At 38.5% G+C, this 19067-nt stretch overlaps 1 long non-coding RNA gene and 1 gene segment (V, D, J or C); one reads left to right on the forward strand and one right to left on the reverse strand.

The window, feature by feature from the left end:
- Positions 1-1785: 1785 nt before the first annotated feature.
- LOC144995399 (uncharacterized) lies at positions 1786-3299 on the reverse strand. Its single transcript, XR_013658940.1, has 2 exons — positions 3024-3299; positions 1786-2260 (listed from the first exon to the last, which is right to left on the reverse strand). It is a non-coding gene; the product is annotated as an uncharacterized LOC144995399 (long non-coding RNA).
- Positions 3300-3767: 468 nt separating this feature from the next.
- LOC101166808 (putative non-functional immunoglobulin kappa variable 6D-41) lies at positions 3768-4235 on the forward strand. The segment is given in 2 exon segments: positions 3768-3813; positions 3928-4235. Coding segments are annotated over 2 exon segments (354 nt in total).
- Positions 4236-19067: the final 14832 nt, after the last annotated feature.

Raw genomic sequence — 19067 nt, forward strand, 5'->3', positions numbered from 1 at the left:
AACAACGTCGTACAAAAACCTCTTTCAGCTAAAGAGGAACTGATCTGAATGAACAGCTGCTCTCAACCTTTTGGTGCAAATGTGGACTTTCCCATAAATTATTACATTTTCTAACATTAATGAATATACCAGAAGAAAAAAATGCTGAGCTATGAAATATGAAGACATATTTTCCACCTTTGGATGTTTTTCACTTTGATACCAGAGGTTCAGACATTAATATTTTTGTGTTTTTTAGGAGACAAACATTTACAGCAATCTACAAACTGTACATTCACTATTTTACATTCCATCAAAGTATCTGCATTTGTTTATCAGGTAAAAAAATAGGAAAATATATTTACTACTGTCTAGATCAGGGATCACCAACCTTATTCAGGATGAGGACTATTTTATGGGTCTAAGTCATATGAAGGGCTATTCAGGACCTGTTTACTGCAAATTCACCAAACAACTAAACCACAGACTAGTATAGTAATAGTAATGAAATAATAATTAGCAGTAGATATCTTAGCACTATGAATTAATGGTTCACATATCAAAAGTATTTTTCCCCACAATTCTAATCAATGATTTACACAACAGTAATGACAAGAAAAACATGTATAAACATGAAACATTGATTTATTTCTGTTTATCTGCTGAAACATTAGAAAGTCAGGAGGGACACTAGTTGTACTGGTGGTTCAATAGATCAACATTTTTGAAGGAAATCATCAATCTTCTTGTCAGAACAAGTTTTGGAGTTTTTTTAAAGCTTAATGAATGAAAATGTCACATTTTGTGCAACATTTTCAGATTAATAGTGTTAGTTTCATCAATAATTTCTGTCATTTGTTTGTTCATTTACTATGTATGTGGGAGGCCTACATAGAAATCTAACCGGCTTTCTCTTTATGTAAAGATGTGCAGCTCTAAATGAAGCTTCAGTTGCTTTCTGGGATTTTTTCACAGACTTAGTGAAAATAGTCTCCAAGGAAAAAAGACGTTGCATCTTAAAAATATATTTATTAATAAAGTAAGAGAATCAGGTGATGTCAGAATGTCCTACTTTCCATTCTTTCACTGCGTCCCCTGCTGCTATGAAGCCCCTCCCACTAGTTGCAGAGGAGCAGCAACTTTTTCCCGCCATAGTTCGGCCCACCTGCTGCTCCTCACTGAATGGTTTCATGAACCCACACATGGAGACGTGTGCTTCTCATTGATGCAGTTGTAGAACTCTTCAAAATAAATGAACCTAATCTCTCATCATCCGCGTCCTTGGTGATGAGGTCAAGAAAAGTATTTGACAGAAACGCCTCCCACAGGCGGTGGGAGCTTCAGGTGAAAACACTTTAGGAGAAACCTGAAGCTGCAACTTTGATGCATGTTAAAACAGAGACCATGGACGCCATTTTGACGCTTGAATTGCGCTCGGTGTGAACAGACAATTGACCTAAATGATAAGAGGAGGGTGCACAAGAAGAACAGCGAGAGCAGGTGGAGGTGGTGGGAGGGGGAATCTGTGGTCTACGTGTGTGCAGAACTGTGGCAAGTTATTCGTTGAACCCCTAATTTCTTCAGAAGATTAATTAAAATTTTTAAAATTATATTGAATTCCCTCATGATCTGTGATATTTTTAGAGCATCCATTTTTGAGGCTTTAAGTTTTCCCCACGGGCGACCATGGGGACTGCGTTGGTGACCCCTGGTCTAGACTGTAGCCCACAAAATGTATTTTACCATTTAATCAATGTAAATGTTTTAATTAAAAAGCATATCTGTAAGAAGTTACAAATAAACAACTTCAAAGAGTATTTTTTATTTTGCATAAAGTATCAAACAAGTAACTTCTAATAAAAATGTTTTTTTTAGCATACAAAGAAAGAAGATTAAAACATCAATGCAGCTGAAATCTCAGTAAAAGCAAAAACACAATAATATTGTTCCAGTCAGTCAGGTGGTGACTAGGAACACTGGTTTCTCCACAGAGTCTCTGGGACTGGAGTCTGGGAGTCCTGGGTGGCCTCACAGGTCACAGAGTCCAGCTTCTCCCACTGGTCTGCAGGGAGCCTCAGGGTGCTGCTCCAGCTGTAGAGGCCGTCCTTCTGCAGCACCCCGGGGCTCCTGCTCTCCTCCCAGCTGCTGCTGATGCTGCTGCCGCCCACCTTCCAGGACAGAGTCCAGCCTGAAGGGAAGCCATTGTTGGCCAGACACAGGAGTGTGGCATTCCCCTCATGCATGGAGGGGGACAGCACTGTCAGCTTGGGACGGACATCACCTAGAAGACGCCAATCAGGTTAGAGGACAGGAAGCACACAGCTGTCAATCAAACTCCTTGACTGTGTGAACGTTGATGTTCTCCTTGAAGAAGTTTCTGTCAGATGTTAGTTTCTGCTCCATCAGTCACTCACTCACACACTGTTTCACTTCCTTTCAGAAAGCTCTCATGCAGATCAGCACACAGAGTCCTCATGAGGACAAACGCTCTTTGGAACCAATGACAGTTCAAACTAGAAGATACATCATTTTCATGTTTGTTCAATTATTTCAGGAACATTTGAGCAAACAGACTGAAAACATTTTAAGATCATGAGATCAGTCAAAAACATAAACTAATGTAAAAAAAAACATCTTTATGCCAATAAAAAAAAAAAAAAAACAAGAGTTGCTGAGAAGAGGTTTGTCAACCCCGTGACCCAGAGAGAGGTTAATGCAGATTTTAGAAATGATGTGAACTAATATAAACTTTTAAATTATTTTGTCAAAATACTGAATTAAAACAAACTATACTGTGGCAAAAAGACAAGACAAGAGTTTTGTATAAGTATCTTATTTTGAAATTAATATGAGATGCTCACAAATAAAAGTTATTTAAGACTTTAAATTATTTATAAATAAAAACCTGGAACATAATTTAGGAGCTGAAACATTGAAAAAAGGTAAAAATAAAATCTAAAATATTTTTTCTAGACTCTTTAATTTCTTTTAAATAATAAAAACAATTGAGTTTCATTTTTATATAAATGTTTTTAGAAACTTACTTCCAAGATCCAGTCTGGTTCCTCCACCAAACGTGTACCACAGTGATACAAACTAACTGAGTCGTCGTACAAAAACCTCTGACTGCAGAGAGACACGCTCTCTGACTTTGAACACAACAAACTCAACACAGTCTGAATGGAAAACACAACTTATATTAAATATGTAATTACAGATGTGAAAGAGTGTTTTTTTTATTTTGCTGAATTTTGTTTTGAGTTCTTGTTCTGAAGATCAAAAAGTACTTTATTTTATAGCAGTGGTAAAATGTTTCCCAATCAAAGAAATCGGATGCTGTCGGCAGATCGAAAACTTGAGTGAATAGCTTGTTACAAAAACGATATTCTTCTGTCGTAGATAAGACAACGATTGACCAGGTACTGCACCGTTGAGGGAAATGAACTGGCGATGAATTCTGGAAGGTAGCCACCATAAATACTGGAGCAGGAGATGAGGTAATAGCTGAAAGCTGGGTTCAATCTGTGGATGAAGGAGAGAATTGAGGGGGGAGAAGAGGACTCCCTGTGATACCATGACATTTTTGACCTAAAAAAACTCCATAACAGAAATGTAATTTCATAAACGGACTGAGTGTAGAAGTTGTGTCCGAATTCCTTCACTATGCACTGCATGCATATATTTGCATATGTGTGCTGCCTCTCTGCTTCCAGCAGTTAAGAGCTCAGTGTTGATCAGTGGCTGTCCAGACCTTTCAGAGACACTGACACACCTGCAGCACAATGAGGATGTCACTGACTCTGCTGCTGGCTGTCCTGGAGCTCCTTGTTCAGGGTGAGACTCTCTGCTGGAAACTTGGATTCATCAGGAAACAAACTTCATCACAATTCTTAGATTTCTTTCATCAGGATTCATCTCAATGACTCTTCTGTTTTTCCTTTTTTCCAGGTTCATCAGGTGAAATCACTGTGACTCAGACTCCTGGATCTCAGTCTGTTGTTCCAGGAGAAACTTTCTCCATCAGATGTCAAACCAGTTCAAGTGTTAGCAACTACATCCACTGGTACCTTCAGAAATTTGGAGAAGCTCCTAAACTCCTGATAAGATATGCAACAACACGTCAGTCTGGAGTTTCTGATCGTTATCGTGGAAGTGGATCTGGCAGTGATTACACTCTGACCATCAGTGGAGTTCAGGCTGAAGATTCAGGAGTTTATTACTGTCAGCAGGGTAACAGCTTTCCGTTCACACAGTGAAACAACGTCGTACAAAAACCTCTTTCAGATAAAGAGGAACTGATCTGAATGAACAGCTGCTCTGACACTGAACACATTACAATTTTACAAAAAACCCTTTTATTATTAAACTATTGGTTAAAAAAATGAAACCATTCTTTAATTTGACAGTTACATTGTCAATGAAAAAACTGTTAAGTTTGAAAAACTTTTAACCCCATTTAACTTTTGACTTAAGACCTGCAAAGGAAGGTCTAAAGGCAGGGATGCACAGTTTAGTTTAGTCTGTAGTCAGGCAATCGATTCTGAGAAACTTTATGTTCTTGGTGATTCATGTTTATTACACTGTTACCGGTATGAAGCCCATTGCGACGACAATTGTTGTAAATATTGGGCTATATAAATAAAATTGCATTAAATTGAATTTCCATAATGAACATTAAACTGTTGTTCAAAGTTATTTTTAAAGCTAAAAATACTGACATTGTGCTGTTTTATCAGTAAATGATGGAGGAAACTGAGGGTTAAGATAGAGTGGCAACGTGAGAGATATTTTTTGGAATCCAAGGTGCTGTTTGAGTTGAGTCTAGGCCTGCACAATATACCGCAAATTTATCGTTATTATTATTATTATTAAGCTGTGCAATATGCATACCACAAAAGACGGCGAAAATCACAATAAATGTTTACCTTAAATGTGCTAAAACAATCTCATGGCAGCTTGAAATATTGAACAAATGACCAATCGGAAGGACCCGTTTACATTGTTGATCAATCAGATGAGCCCTTTTATGTCAGTTGGAGTATAATTTTTATACTGTTGCAGTGAAATGGAAATGATGTTTTTGGTTGTTTTGCTATTTGTTTATATACCGCGAATTATATCGTTATCGCAAATTTAATCACCAAAATCGCATATCGCAAGTTTTTCTCATATCGTGCAGCCCTAGTTGAGTCCATATCTTTAACCAATGCTTAACTATGATGTTGTCGGTATAAAATGTGGGAGATAGTTTGAGAGGAAAACACAAAAGAGAGAGTAGAGTAGCAGAGGCAGAAGTACAAGACGACTCCTCTATTGGTAACCAGGCTGGCTTAACCATATGACTTCGACACCAAAATAATATTGTTCAGATATTTGCAGCCCAATAGTAAAATAAAAAAGTTCAGTAAGGAGAGTCTGCCGTTATCATTGCTTTTCTGCAATATAAATTTTCTCATCCTTGGAAGCTTTTTCCCAGAAGAATTGGGCAATAGAATTGTCAAGGAACCTGAAAATTTGCTGAATACTGGTAGGCATTGAAAAAAATAGAGAAGTTTAGGCAGCACATTCATTTTGATGCAGTCACGATTAATTTGATCCAGTAATGGATTAAAGTTGGTTTTGAAAAGATCAGAAAAGTCCTTTGTTACTTGAACGCCTAGATACTTAATGATACATGGAGAGATTTTAAAAGGTGAGTCAGATAGGGGGGTAGGCCATATCCTCTGGGTTGATAGGAAGAAGTTCACTTTTATTTAGGTTTAATTTGTTGCCAGAGATCTGACCAAACTCCCTCAGCAGAGCTAAAACTGGAGGCATGGAGACAGCTGAATCTGAAAGAAATAATAAAAGGTCATCTGCATATAAGGCTACTTTATGATATACACCACCCCTCAAGATACCGCACATAGAGCTAGTTCTAATGGCCGCCGCGTGTTGTTCAATGGCTACAGCAAATAAAAGAGGGAAAAGAAGACAGCCCTGTCTAGTTCTACGGCCCAAGGGGAAGTATTTCCAGAAGTCATTATCACGTGTCCTAGGTGATGTGTGCATTAATTTAATCCATGAGAGGAATTTATAGCCAAAGTGTCTCTAAGTATAAAACAAGTAAGGCCACTCCACCCGATCAAACGCCTTTTCAGCATCCGTGGAGATGACCATTTCGGGGGTGTCATTTGGAGAGGGGCAGTATAAAATATGCATAAGGCGCCTAAAACTATGATATGAATGTCTGGTTTTAATAAAGCTAGTTAGGTCAGGACTGATTAATGTGGGAATTATCGGCTCCAAGTGTTTTGCTACATCAAAAATTTTAACATTTGCACACAGCAAAGATATAGGCCGATATCTGCTGCAGCATCGAAGATCTTTATCTTTCTTTAGGATAATTTAGATTGTGGCTGTTGCAAAGTAGCCGGCAAGATCTGCTGAAGCCTTTAACATGTTAAGCATTAGAGGGGATAGTTTATCCATAAAAACCTTAAGAAATTCAGATGGGAAACCGTGAGGCAGTTCCAGGGCTTTTCCCATTCTGCATAGACATGACAGCATTCTTCAGTTCTTCAGCAGTGAAAGGCTTATCAAATCAAATCAAATCAACCTTTATTTATATAACACTTTTACAAAAACATATGTCACTCAATGTGCTGTGCATAAAATACAATAAAATTTTAAAACAAGATGACAAGACAAACAGTGCGACAACCCCCACCCCCTCCCCCAACACACACACACAGACATACATACGCACACCATGATAAAAAAGTGATAAAATGATGGAATGTAGAGACCTGGCTTTGTCCTGAAGTGGGGAAACGATATTTTGGGGACATGTCCACATCAGTGACCCCCCACCCAAGTTCACGGAGAACACTACCACAGAACCCCCCAGATCCGATCAAAGTGTCAGACCCGGGAGATCCCGCTGCAGTGACCCCGTTCACTTAGAAGGGTCAGTCACCGATGTGGAGGATCCCTCAGAGGAAAACACTGGAGTTACAAATAAAATGTAAAAGGAACAAAATTAAAATTAAAATATATTTAAAACATGAACAAGAAACAAATAATTACATAAACCTTAATAGACATATGCCCGGAACTCCTGGGTGGTGATGGGGTGCTAGTCTGGGGCTGTGGGCGCCCTTCTTGGGTGGGACTCTGCGTTGGGCTCTTCCGGGGCGGCGGGGGGCTGCTCTCCTGGTTGGGCTGGGGCGGCGCTCTCTTTCCCCCCGTGCTTCCCTGCTCTCTGGCTCTGGGGGCCTCGCGGCGGTCCTGCTGGTCCTGGCCCGGGTGGCGGATTTGGTCGCCCGGGGGGCGGTTGTCCCCCTGCCTGCTGCCGTGTGGCGTTGGGGGGTTCCGGCTGCCGCTGCTGTTGCGGCCTCCTCCTTCTTTTCACATTCCACCATCCATTTTAGAAGAACATAAACACTCACCTGAGCACAGGTGTTAGCTCACCTTTGTACTAATAGTTTGCATGATTGAACGAATGAAAGATTTCACACTAGTTGGTTTAAAGGCATAGGTATGCGTGTGTGAACACTATCTGTTTTGTGTACATGTTGACATGTGGACATTTTTGCAGCTAGCAGGTGTGTTGATAACATTTCAGTGTGTGTGTGGACAGGCCCCGCCCTTTTTGTACTACATTTGAACCTATCTATGCTGCTTCATGGTCTTATCCCCCCCCTTCCTATTATCACCCTCCTATCCTCCCCCTCTCTCTAACATCCCTCTCTCTTCTTCCCTCCTTTCCTTTTCCGTCCGGTCCAACACCAAAGATTTTCAAACATGATTGAAATGAATAAAGTTTGGCTTCGATTACAAAAGGGGTTTATTCAGACATACCTTGGTTTGTTTGAAGATTCATAACCCCTGTTGTTTAAGTAAAATATGTCCAACACAAGAGGCCCTCAGTTCTCATCTGTCTGCCCAGTTGTTGGACAGGACAAGTTAAAAAAAAAAAAAAAAATTAATAGACATATGAAATGGTAAGAGTGACTAAAAAATAAATTAAAAAAATACAAATAAATAAATGTATTTACATACACATATAAAACTAGTAAAAAGAGAAAATAAATAATTAAAATATCAAATAAATTCCTAAAATTCAACTAAAAGCTAAATTAAAAAGGTAGGTCTTAAGCCTTCCTTTAAAAAAATGAACAGTCTCTACGGCCCTGAGGCTCTCTGGGAGGCTGTTCCACAGGCGGGGTCCGTAAAAACTGATTGAGGCCTCACCGTATGTTTTAGTTCTAACTTTTGGAATAACTAAAAGGCCGGTATCAGAGGACCTCAGGGTCCGCGAGGGCTCATACTTTAAAATCATGTCAGATAAATATGAAGGCCCAACCCCTTAAAACATTTATAAACCAATAAAAGAACTTTATAATCAATTCTGAATTGCACAGGGTGCCAATGCGGCGATTTTAAAATGGGTGTAATGTGTTCCTGTCCCCTCGTCCTTGTCAATACGCGTGCTGCTGAATTTTGCAGCAGTTGAAGGTTTTGTAATCCTTGTTCTGGGAAGACCAGAGAGCAGGGCATTACAGTAATCTAGTCTGCTGGTAATAAAAGCATGCATTAGCACCTCTGTACTGGCAAGAGAGAGAAATGGGCGGACTCTGGATATATTTTTTAGATGATAAAATCCTGTTTTTGTGATATTTTTAATTTGTGGGATAAAATTCATTTCAGAATCAAAAATGACACCCAGGTTTCTCACACACTGAGAAGTTTTGTAATTCTTTAGTTTAGATAATACAATCTCTCTTGTCTTCAGAACCGATCACTAAAACCTCTGTTTTGTTCTGGTTTAGCTGTAGGAAGTTCTCTGCCATCCATGACTTAATGTCTAAAATACATTTTAAGAGTGTGTTTACGACTCTTTGTCATCAGGAGACACAGTGATGTAGAGCTGAGTGTCATCAGCGTAGCTATAAAAACAAACGCCATGCCTCCTGATGACGTCCCCCAGTGGCAGCATATATAGATTAAAAAGTAGTGGGCCTAAAATTGAACCTTGGGGGACCCCACAGTTGATCTCAAAGACTTTTGAGGAGAAGTATCCATACTTACGTAAAATCTTCGATCTGTGAGATTGTGAGACTGTGAGACTGTGAAATTGGATTAAAACAGTTTTTTCAATCATTTTACTTAAAAATGGTAAGTTGGATACTGGACGATAATTGTTATAGTTGCTTGGATCTAAATTACTCTTCTTCAGAAGAGGCCTCACCACTGCCGTTTTAAAGGCAGCAGGGAAGACACCTGTCTGAAGAGAGTAATTTACTATATTTAAAAGCTCAAACTCAAAGAAGTCATAAAATGATTTCAACAACGATGTGGGGATAGGGTCTAAAAGGCAGGTGGTAGGCTTTAACTGGGAGAAAACCTTACCAAGTGCCACAGCATCAACCAGGACAAAACTTTCCAGTGTTTCCTCTGATAAATGCAATGCTATAGATTCATTAAAATCAACACATTTTTGAGTTAAGAGACTAAATCTAATAGCATTGATTGTACTCCTGCAGTGGTCAGCAAAACTCTCACATACAGCATCTGAGGCTGCTGGAGGACCTTTGAAAGTCTCTTTTGGTCTAACTGTCTATTGTTTCAAACAGAACTTTGGGGTCATTTTTGTTTTGTAAAATTAAGTATGAGAAGTGGAGGGTTCTTGCTTGTTTTATTGCATGACTGTACATCATTTGCTGTTCTTTAAAAATGTCGTGATGTACAGTTAATTTTATTTTTCTCCACTTCCTCTCCGCTCTCCTGCATTCGCGTTTCATGGCTCTGATAGGTTCGTTCCTCCTGGGTGCTGTAGCTTTAGTTCTCAATGTTTTAGTTTTAAGTGGAGCTACAGCATCAACGGCTGACTGTAGTTTGGGGTTAAAATGTTCAACCATAAAATCACATGATGCCGGTAAAATGTGAGCGGGAGTTTGATGTAAAATATTGATAAAATTTGCAGCCAGATCAGGAGTTATGTATCGTTTCCTCGCAATAGAGCAGCTACATCTGGTTCAACTGTCGGAATATTAAGATGTGAAAAGAAAGTTTTGTAACGTTTCTCATCAGGAAGACATTCAGAGATGTATAGAGCAGAATAAAACTCCCTAAATTTATCATTGATAGTAAACCATTCAATAATTAAATACATTTTACATTTTAAATGAAAAAAATGTCAAGTTTGCTAAACTTTTAACCCCATTTTATTTCTCTAATGATCATTAAACTATTGTTCAAAGTAATTTTTAAAGCTAAAAATACTAACATTGTGCTGACAAAAATTTTTATGAAAAAGGTTTAAACTGATACATTTAGTAAAACACATTTTCTATGGACTTTGGTTTACAAAATCACCGCACAAATATGACCTCAGTGATGCTGTTGTTGGAGTGTAGAGCTGCTATAAACATACTATACTATACTATATACTATACTTTAGATATACTATACATTTTAAAATAAATTTTTTTTATTTTAAAAAGGTATTTAAAAATGTTTAAAATAAATTTTCATTATTTTAAATTTGTTGAACAAAAACGTGTCATTAAATGTAAAAAAACTAAACAAACCAAAGTTAAGTTGAATAAAAAATCTTTATTTAAAAAAAGAAGCATTCAGAACATTCAGAATGATGATGAAAATAAATGCCACAAAGATTACAAAGTGAAGTCAGAGTAGTTTAAAACAAAGTAAAAGAATCCCAGTCAGTCAGGTGGTGACTAGGAACACTGGTTTCTCCACAGAGTCTCTGGGACTGGAGTCTGGGAGTCCTGGGTGGCCTCACAGGTCACAGAGTCCAGCTTCTCCCACTGGTCTGCAGGGAGCCTCAGGGTGCTGCTCCAGCTGTAGAGGCCGTCCTTCTGCAGCACCCCGGGGCTCCTGCTCTCCTCCCAGCTGCTGCTGCTGCTGCTGCCGCCCACCTTCCAGGACAGAGTCCAGCCTGAAGGGAAGCCATTGTTGGCCAGACACAGGAGTGTGGCCTTCCCCTCATGCATGGAGGGGGACAGCACTGTCAGCTTGGGGGGAACATGACCCACTGCATGAGGAGACACAAACAAGTTCATGAGAAATCATCCAAAGAGAACAGAAACTCTTCCTGCAGCAAAATGCTGCTTTATTTCTTCAGTTAGTTTAACACTTTTTTTCAATGTTTCACTTCCTTCTTTAGGTGCTGTAACCATGGAAACAGATGAGCTTCACCAATGAACCACATCAACAAACAGGTTTCATTCTTAATTTAAAATAAGAAAAAGATCTTTGAGATATAAACTTACTTCATTTAACTTTTAAAAACCTGACAAAGAAAAAAGACATTTACGTTTTTCACATTCCGTGTTTTTTTAAGTGAATAATAAACAGAATCATTTTCTTAAAAGATTATTCTTAAAATATGGACAATCATTTGCTTGAGCAGATTATTAAAGGTTAAAAATATTTAACAGAGTTCACAGATTCTGACATGAGACGAGAATAAAAGCAACAATTTGACGATGAAACGTCTTGTTTACTTTAATTTTTATAATTACTTCACAATACTCACCTATGAGTATTTTGAGATGTTAAAAAATTCACACAATTATATTTTCAGACTTTCCTTTAAAAAAAGCTATAATTTATTCTCGAAAAACTTTATAAAATTACAAAAAATCAATTAGTTTCCAGAATTATTACAACTTCAAAAAAACGGAGGTTTCATTTTCTTCTCAACACAAAATTGTAAAAATAACCAAAAATTACTTGTTCATATGTTATAACTGAATATAAAAATGTTGGAAAACTATAAATTTACCTTTACAGACAGATTACTGACAAATGATTTTCAAATGGAATCACGTTTATTTGCATCTGTGAATGTTTCCTGCATTATATGAAAAAACTAAATCTGTATAAATCATAAAAGTAGACAAATGTTAGTTTATGGTACTTAAAAGAAAACACGTTTTGTTAAAACATGGATGTAAATTGAAAATAAATTACTTACAATCAACCTCCAGTCTGGTTCCTCCACCAAAAGTCCACCACAGTGATACAAACTAACTGAGTCGTCGTACAAAAACCTCTGACTGCAGAGAGACACGCTCTCTGACTTTGAACACAACAAACTCAACACAGTCTGACTGGAAAACACAACTGATATTAAATCTCATTACAGACATGAACAAGTGTCATAATTATTTAGCTGAAATTTAATCAGAGTTTTTGTTCTGAAGATCAAAAAGTACTTTATTTTGGAGCAGTGGTAAAATGTTTCTATATAAAAGTACTAAGTATATAAAAGTAAAATATAGAAACTATAAATAGAAACTATCTTTCCAATGTTTACTACGGAGGATGTTTCCTCTAAATAGGATGGCAAAAATAGACCCATTTTGCTTTGAAACTGATCTTGGCTCCATTATCAGTCCAATACAGTATTGTCAGTTAATTCATCCTAATCATAACCAGGCTAAAGCGGCTGGGTAGCTCGGTTGGTGGTGAGAGACTACCACAGGGATCCAGGGTTTGATAGGAATGAACAATGGGGCAATTACTGTATCAATGGTGAACAATTAACATCACCCAGTGAGGGCCTTTGGGCAAGACCCTTAACGCTACTGGCTACCAGCATGAATGTGCATGAATGATCCTGGTGACTGTCAGAGGGACCGTAGGCTCGAACTGGCAGCCACGCCTCTACCATCACTAAGAATGAATGAAGAGAGAATGAAAAATGGACATAATGTACGCGCTTTGAGCGTCTGGAAAAGCGCAGATAAATCCAATCAATTATTGTTATTATTATTAAAGGTATGTCTGAGCCGTCTTTTTGGCATCCTTGGGTCAATTGTATTTATTTTCTAACGCTTAACTAGGCAGTGTAAAGATTTTGTGGTTTTGTTCTTGGTCAGGTTTTTGGTTTTCTTTGTCAGTCACTCCACCTTCAGGTTCATGATCCACAGCTGTCTTCAGTTCAGTTAATTAACCTCAGCCTATTTAAGTGTCTTGGTTTCTGTTCTTCCTTGTCAGGTCATCTCCTATGTTTTGTCACAGTTTTGTTTCCCCTCATAGTTTTGTCATGTTTCAATTTGCTAATTAAATGTTTTATTTCCTGTCACCAATCCTGGTCTCCTGCATTTTGGGTCCTCCACCACGAGTTCCTGACAGGGAGTGCTTTTAACGTTTGGGAGACTGCAACTCACATCTCTCTCTTAACCCTCCTGTTATGTTGCGGGTCAAATTGACCCCTTATAAAGTTTGAACATCTAGGAAAAATAGTTAAAAGTATTTTTCCAGCATGAAACTTCTTTTGCTTGCTTTAATTAGTGTAATCAACATATATTATGAATTTGGTTCATCTCACATATTTGCAACCCCCCCTGCATGTTTATATCACATAGATACTGTTCAGGTCAATTTGACCCGGCAGTCAAACTGGAGGTTCAAGGATGTCTTATTATAAGTAGTATTGCTTTCTTTGCAGCTCTGAGAAATATTTCACCCCAATCACACACATAAACACACACGCACGCACACACACGCACACACACACACACACATACACACACACACACAGGTGCATAGGTGTTATGACTTTAAGGAACCATTTATGTTCTCTCGGGAAAACTCAACCCACATTCTGTGGACACTCAACAGGGGAGGGGCAAAACATATAAAAGATTCTCTGCATGGGAGTCCTTCCAACATTACACTCTTTCAGGCAGACCTTTAGAAATTTAGCAGCAGAAGCAGAACGATGACAGTCCAGGAGATTCTGGAAGTCATCACTGATCATGATCAGAAGAGGACTATCTGAAGCTAAATTCTGATTGTAATGATTTTGATTTTGAACCAGATGAAGGAATTGTTATTCCTGTTCCTCCAAGCAAGACATTCATGTCAAAGAATGGTGAAATACATTGGTCTTCATCCCCAAATATGCGTCAGACAAACCTGTCTGCAGAAAACATAATAAAGACAGTTCCAGGGCCCACTAGGATGGCAGTGACTCATGGGACCATGTCGATTCAATTCAATTCAATTTTATTTGTAAAGCCCAAATTCACAACAACAGTCGTCTCGATGGGCTTCATATCAGAAATTGAAAAAGTTAAACATAAAATCAGAGGGATCATGAATACATAGAATTCAAAAGGAAAATACTAAATTGAACTAACTAAACCGACTAAACTAAACGGTAATCCCTGCCCTTAGACTCTTCTTCGCGGTAAGAAAAAACTCCTAATAAAAAAAAAACAGATTCTGGAAACAAACTAAGAAACCTCAGGGGTGCCCACATGAAGGAGGGATCCTCCCCAAGGACGGACAGGCAATTTACCAGAACTCATAGAGAAGAGTTAACTTATCTAACTCTAAAGCTACATATTTAAAGTCCAGCAGACGAGCTTCATCCAGATGGAGTTGAGGGGACGGCCGGGGGCCCGAGTCGAGCCGGAGACAGGATCTAGGTCAAGACAAGCATGACCTGTGTGAAATGTGCAAAATTAATTAGCACAGTGTGATGACTGATCACTCTTGTGCTGTGTATATGTACAGACACACACACAAGTTCATATTGCAATTGCTTGTCTGTTGTTTTGTGATTTTGTTTTTTTCTGGTTCACAGTGCATGTATGTAAAAGAAAATTTCAAGATTATGTTTCAATGTTATGTAAAACTATTGTATTTTATATGGTAGTCTTTCAAAAGTAATATAGTAGTGAAAAATTTGAAAAAAGTTTGAACATATATATTTTTAAGAAAAACGAGTGAATTATCTAATAATTGAACCACTTCCCGTTAGAGGTAAAGAACACCATTTCACTAAGTTTTTGAAAGAATAATTGTTAATGGAGTTAGTGATGAAATATTCACATTGCTTGTTAGGATTTTCTGGGTTTCAGACATTTTTCAATTAATAAAATATGCACTGGGTCAAATTGACCCAGGAACATCATCTCTGTTCCTCACAAACAAACATAACAGGAGGGTTAACCCTTGTGCTATCCTACGACCCCACCCTTACATTAACGTGTTATCTCTACCATGACAAAGGTGGATAAAGGTGGAAAGATTTCATGTAATCCATGGACACCAGTGAAGATCATAAATCATTCAAGAAAAAAGTTCAGAGCACTGTCTAGTGGGTCTAGATGACCCCATTTCCAATGTTAAAGTGCCTAGGATAACACAAGGGTTAATTACAATTTAAAACTGGTTGTTGTTGTTTCTCTTTCGGCTTTTCCCATCAGGGGTCGCCACAGCGAACGAGTCGCATGGTAAACTTGGCAATGTGTTTTACGCCGGATGCCCTTCCTGACGCAATCCTCTCAAAGCAACCGGGCTTGGGACCGGCATAGAGGTAGAGAAGGGAACAGGGAGCAGCCCGGATTCGAACCCTGGTTTCACGGACGGAAGGCGCCGCAAACCAGCACGAGCTAAACCGGCTCCCTACAATTTAAAACTGGTAATATTTTAAAATAAATACATCACGCATGTATAGTGGATCTGGATTCTGGGCCTGGGGATGACCATTGTATGAGAATTCCATTGCCAAATTCTATGTTTTCACTCTTTTTTTTTTAAAGGGAGCACCAGCCGCCCTGCAGGAGAAGCCCATATCAGCCGCTTGTATTCAAGACTTTGTTCTTTAGGTCATGACCCTGAGTTCATGACCATAGGTGAATATTGGAACTAAGATTAACCAGAAAATTGAGAGCGTTGCTTTCTGACTCAGATCTCTCTTCACCAAAATGGAGCAACACAACAACAGCATAACAGCAGACGCCGCTAAAATCCAGCCTTTAATATCTCTGATTTTCCTGCTATCATGAACAAAACCCCAAGATACTTAAAGTCCTCCGCCTGGAGAGGACAAACTACCTATTAAACCGACCAACCTATCAACAATTCATTTAAAATAATTATTGTAATCTGTGATCAGAAGTGACTGAGTGTGGAGTCTTTATTCCAGAGTTGTGCTGCTGCAGCTCCTGTAGGCCAAAGATTCCAAGCTGAACATCCAGAGCTGCTGAGAACAGCTGCAGATGACTGACTCAGTGTGTTTGCATATGTGTGCTGCCTCTCTGCTTCCAGCAGTTAAGAGCTCAGTGTTGATCAGTGGCTGTCCAGACCTTTCAGAGACACTGACACACCTGCAGCACAATGAGGATGTCACTGACTCTGCTGCTGGCTGTCCTGGAGCTCCTTGTTCAGGGTGAGACTCTCTGCTGGAAACTTGGATTCATCAGGAAACAAACTTCATCACAATTCTTAGATTTCTTTCATCTGGATTCATCTCAATGACTCTTCTGTTTTTCCTTTTTTCCAGGTTCATCAGGTGAAATCACTGTGACTCAGACTCCTGGATCTCAGTCTGTTGTTCCAGGAGAAACTTTCTCCATTAGATGTCAAACCAGTTCAAGTGTTAGTAGCAGCTACCTTCACTGGTATCTTCAGAAATCTGGAGAATCTCCTAAACTCCTGATATATAATGCTGTAACCCGTCAGTCTGGAGTTTCTGATCGTTTTCGTGGAAGTGGATCTGGCAGTGATTTCACTCTGACCATCAGTAGAGTTCAGGCTGAAGATTCAGGAGTTTATTACTGTCAGCATGATTACAGCTATCCGTTCACACAGTGAAACAACGTCGTACAAAAACCTCTTTCAGCTAAAGAGGAACTGATCTGAATGAACAGCTGCTCTCAACCTTTTGGTTCAAATGTGGATTTTACCATAAATTCTTAGATCTTCTAACATCAATGAATCTACCAGAAGAAGAAAAAAATGCTGAGCTAGGAAAATTTTAGATATTTTTTCCACCTTTGGATGTTTTTCACTTTGATACTAGAGTCTAAGACATTTATGTTTGTATGTTTTTTAGGAGACAGACATTTACAGCGATCTACAAACTGTACATTCACTATTTTACATTCCATCAAAGTGTCTGCATTAATTTATCATTAAAAAACAGGAAAATATATTTAATACTGTTTAGATCAGGATCACTAACCTTATTCAGGATGAGGACTATTTTATGGGTCTGAGTCGTATTAAGGGCTACTCAGGACCTGTTTACTGCAAATTCACCAAAAAACTAAACCACAGACTAGTATAGTAATAGTAATGAGAATAATAATTAGCAGTAGTTATGAATTGATTGCTCACATATCAATAGTATTTTTTCCCCACATTTCTAATCAATGATTTACACAAAATTAATGACAAGAAAAATATGTATAAACATGAAACATTGATTTATTTCTGTTTATCTGCTGAAACATTAGAAAGTCAGGAGGGACACTAGTTGTATTGGTGGTTCAATAGATCAACATTTTTGAAGCCAAGGAAATCATCAATCTTCTTGTCAGAACAAGTTTTGGAGTTTTTTGAAAGCTTAATGAATGAAAATGTAACATTTTGTGCAACATCTTCAGCTAAATAGTGTTAGTTTCATCAATAATTTATGTCATTTGTCTGTTCATTTACTATGTATGTGGGAGGCCTACATAGAGATCTAACCGGCTTTCTCTTTATGTAAAGATGTGCAGCTCTAAACGAAGCTTCAGTTGATTTCTGGGATTTTTTCACAGACCTAGTGAAAATAGTCTCCAAGGAAAAAAGACGTTGCATCTTAAAAATATATTTATTAAAAAAGTAAGAGAATCAGGTGATGTCAGAATGTCCTACTTTCCATTCTTTCACTGCGTCCCCTGCTGCTATGAAGCCCCTCCCACTGGTTACAGAGGAGCAGCAACTTTTTCCCGCCATAGTTTGGCCCACCTGCTGCTCCTCACTGAATGGTTTCATGAACCCACACATGGAGACGTGTGCTTCTCATTGATGCAGTTGTAGAAGTCTTCAAAATAAATGAACCTGATCTCTCATCATCCGCGTCCTTGGTGATGAAGTCAAGAAAAGTATTTGACAGAAACTCCTACCACAGGCGGTGGGAGCTTCAGGGGAAAACACTTTAGGAGAATCCTGAAGCTACAACTTTGATGCATGTTAAAACAAAGACGGTGGACGCCATTTTTTTTTTAAATTTTTTCAATTATATTGTACGACGGAGTTTTAGGGCCACCAAAAAAAAAAAAAAAAGTAAAATTACGAGTTTTTATCTCCTAAATTTAGGAGATGAAAACTCGTAAATTTACGAATTTTTGAGAAAAAAGTCATAGATTAACAAGGAGAAAACACCGAAGTTGTCCATTTATCGGAGCATCGGTTGAAGATGAAAGATGTGGAGCTTTTTGTGAAGCTTTATTTCCGGATTATTATAGGTTTAAAACAAAGAGATTCTGAACCTTTGGCGACTCAAAATCAGATTATTGTCAGTAGAGGCGGCTTTCCGGGATTCAGTGTCAGTAAAGCGAAGTTTCATATGAAAAATAAGGAGCTCAGAGACACGTTTGGGTGTAGAGGAACGCTGCAGCTTTTATTCTCCTTTTCATTCACAAACCCTGAAGTTCATCTGTCACCTTACGTCAGGAACCTGTCATCAGATCCGAACACCAATGCGGAAGTAAACGTCCCGTTATATCATCAAACAACAAAGATGAATGAAAATAGTCTATTATATTAGCATTAGAACGTTGAAAATGCCAAAAAAGTGCTCCTCCTCAGACGGAAGCGTCACACAAACGTAGAGATCTGGAGGAAGAAAGGATTGAAGTGGAAAGCTGCAGGGACACCGATGGCTTCATGGGCTGCAGGGATCCTGCAAACCAACCATCAATAAATAAAACTTGAATAAATTGTAAATCAAACAAATGAGCTTCCAGATATTTGGAACGTTCAAGCTCATTCAGCTCACCTGTTCAACTGAGTTTAGTCGTCTGCTCTGTTGCTGCGCAGCGTTCACCTGCTGCTCTGCATGCTCACTTCCACTTATTATCGCAAATTTACGAGTTTTTTTCTCATAAATTTACGAGTTTTTATCTCCTAAACTCATGAGATAAAAACTCGTAATTTAATTTTTTTTTTTTTTTGGTGCCTCTAATACTTAGTCGTAATATTGAATTCCCTCATGATCTGTGAAATTTTTAGAGCATGCCTTGCTGGCCCTTTAAGTTGCTCTCATGGACGACCATGGAGACTGCGTTGGT

This window comes from Oryzias latipes, chromosome 11 (assembly GCF_053564925.1).
Source record: "Oryzias latipes strain Hd-rR chromosome 11, Olatipes_Hd-rR_3.1".
NCBI lineage: Eukaryota > Metazoa > Chordata > Actinopteri > Beloniformes > Adrianichthyidae > Oryzias > Oryzias latipes.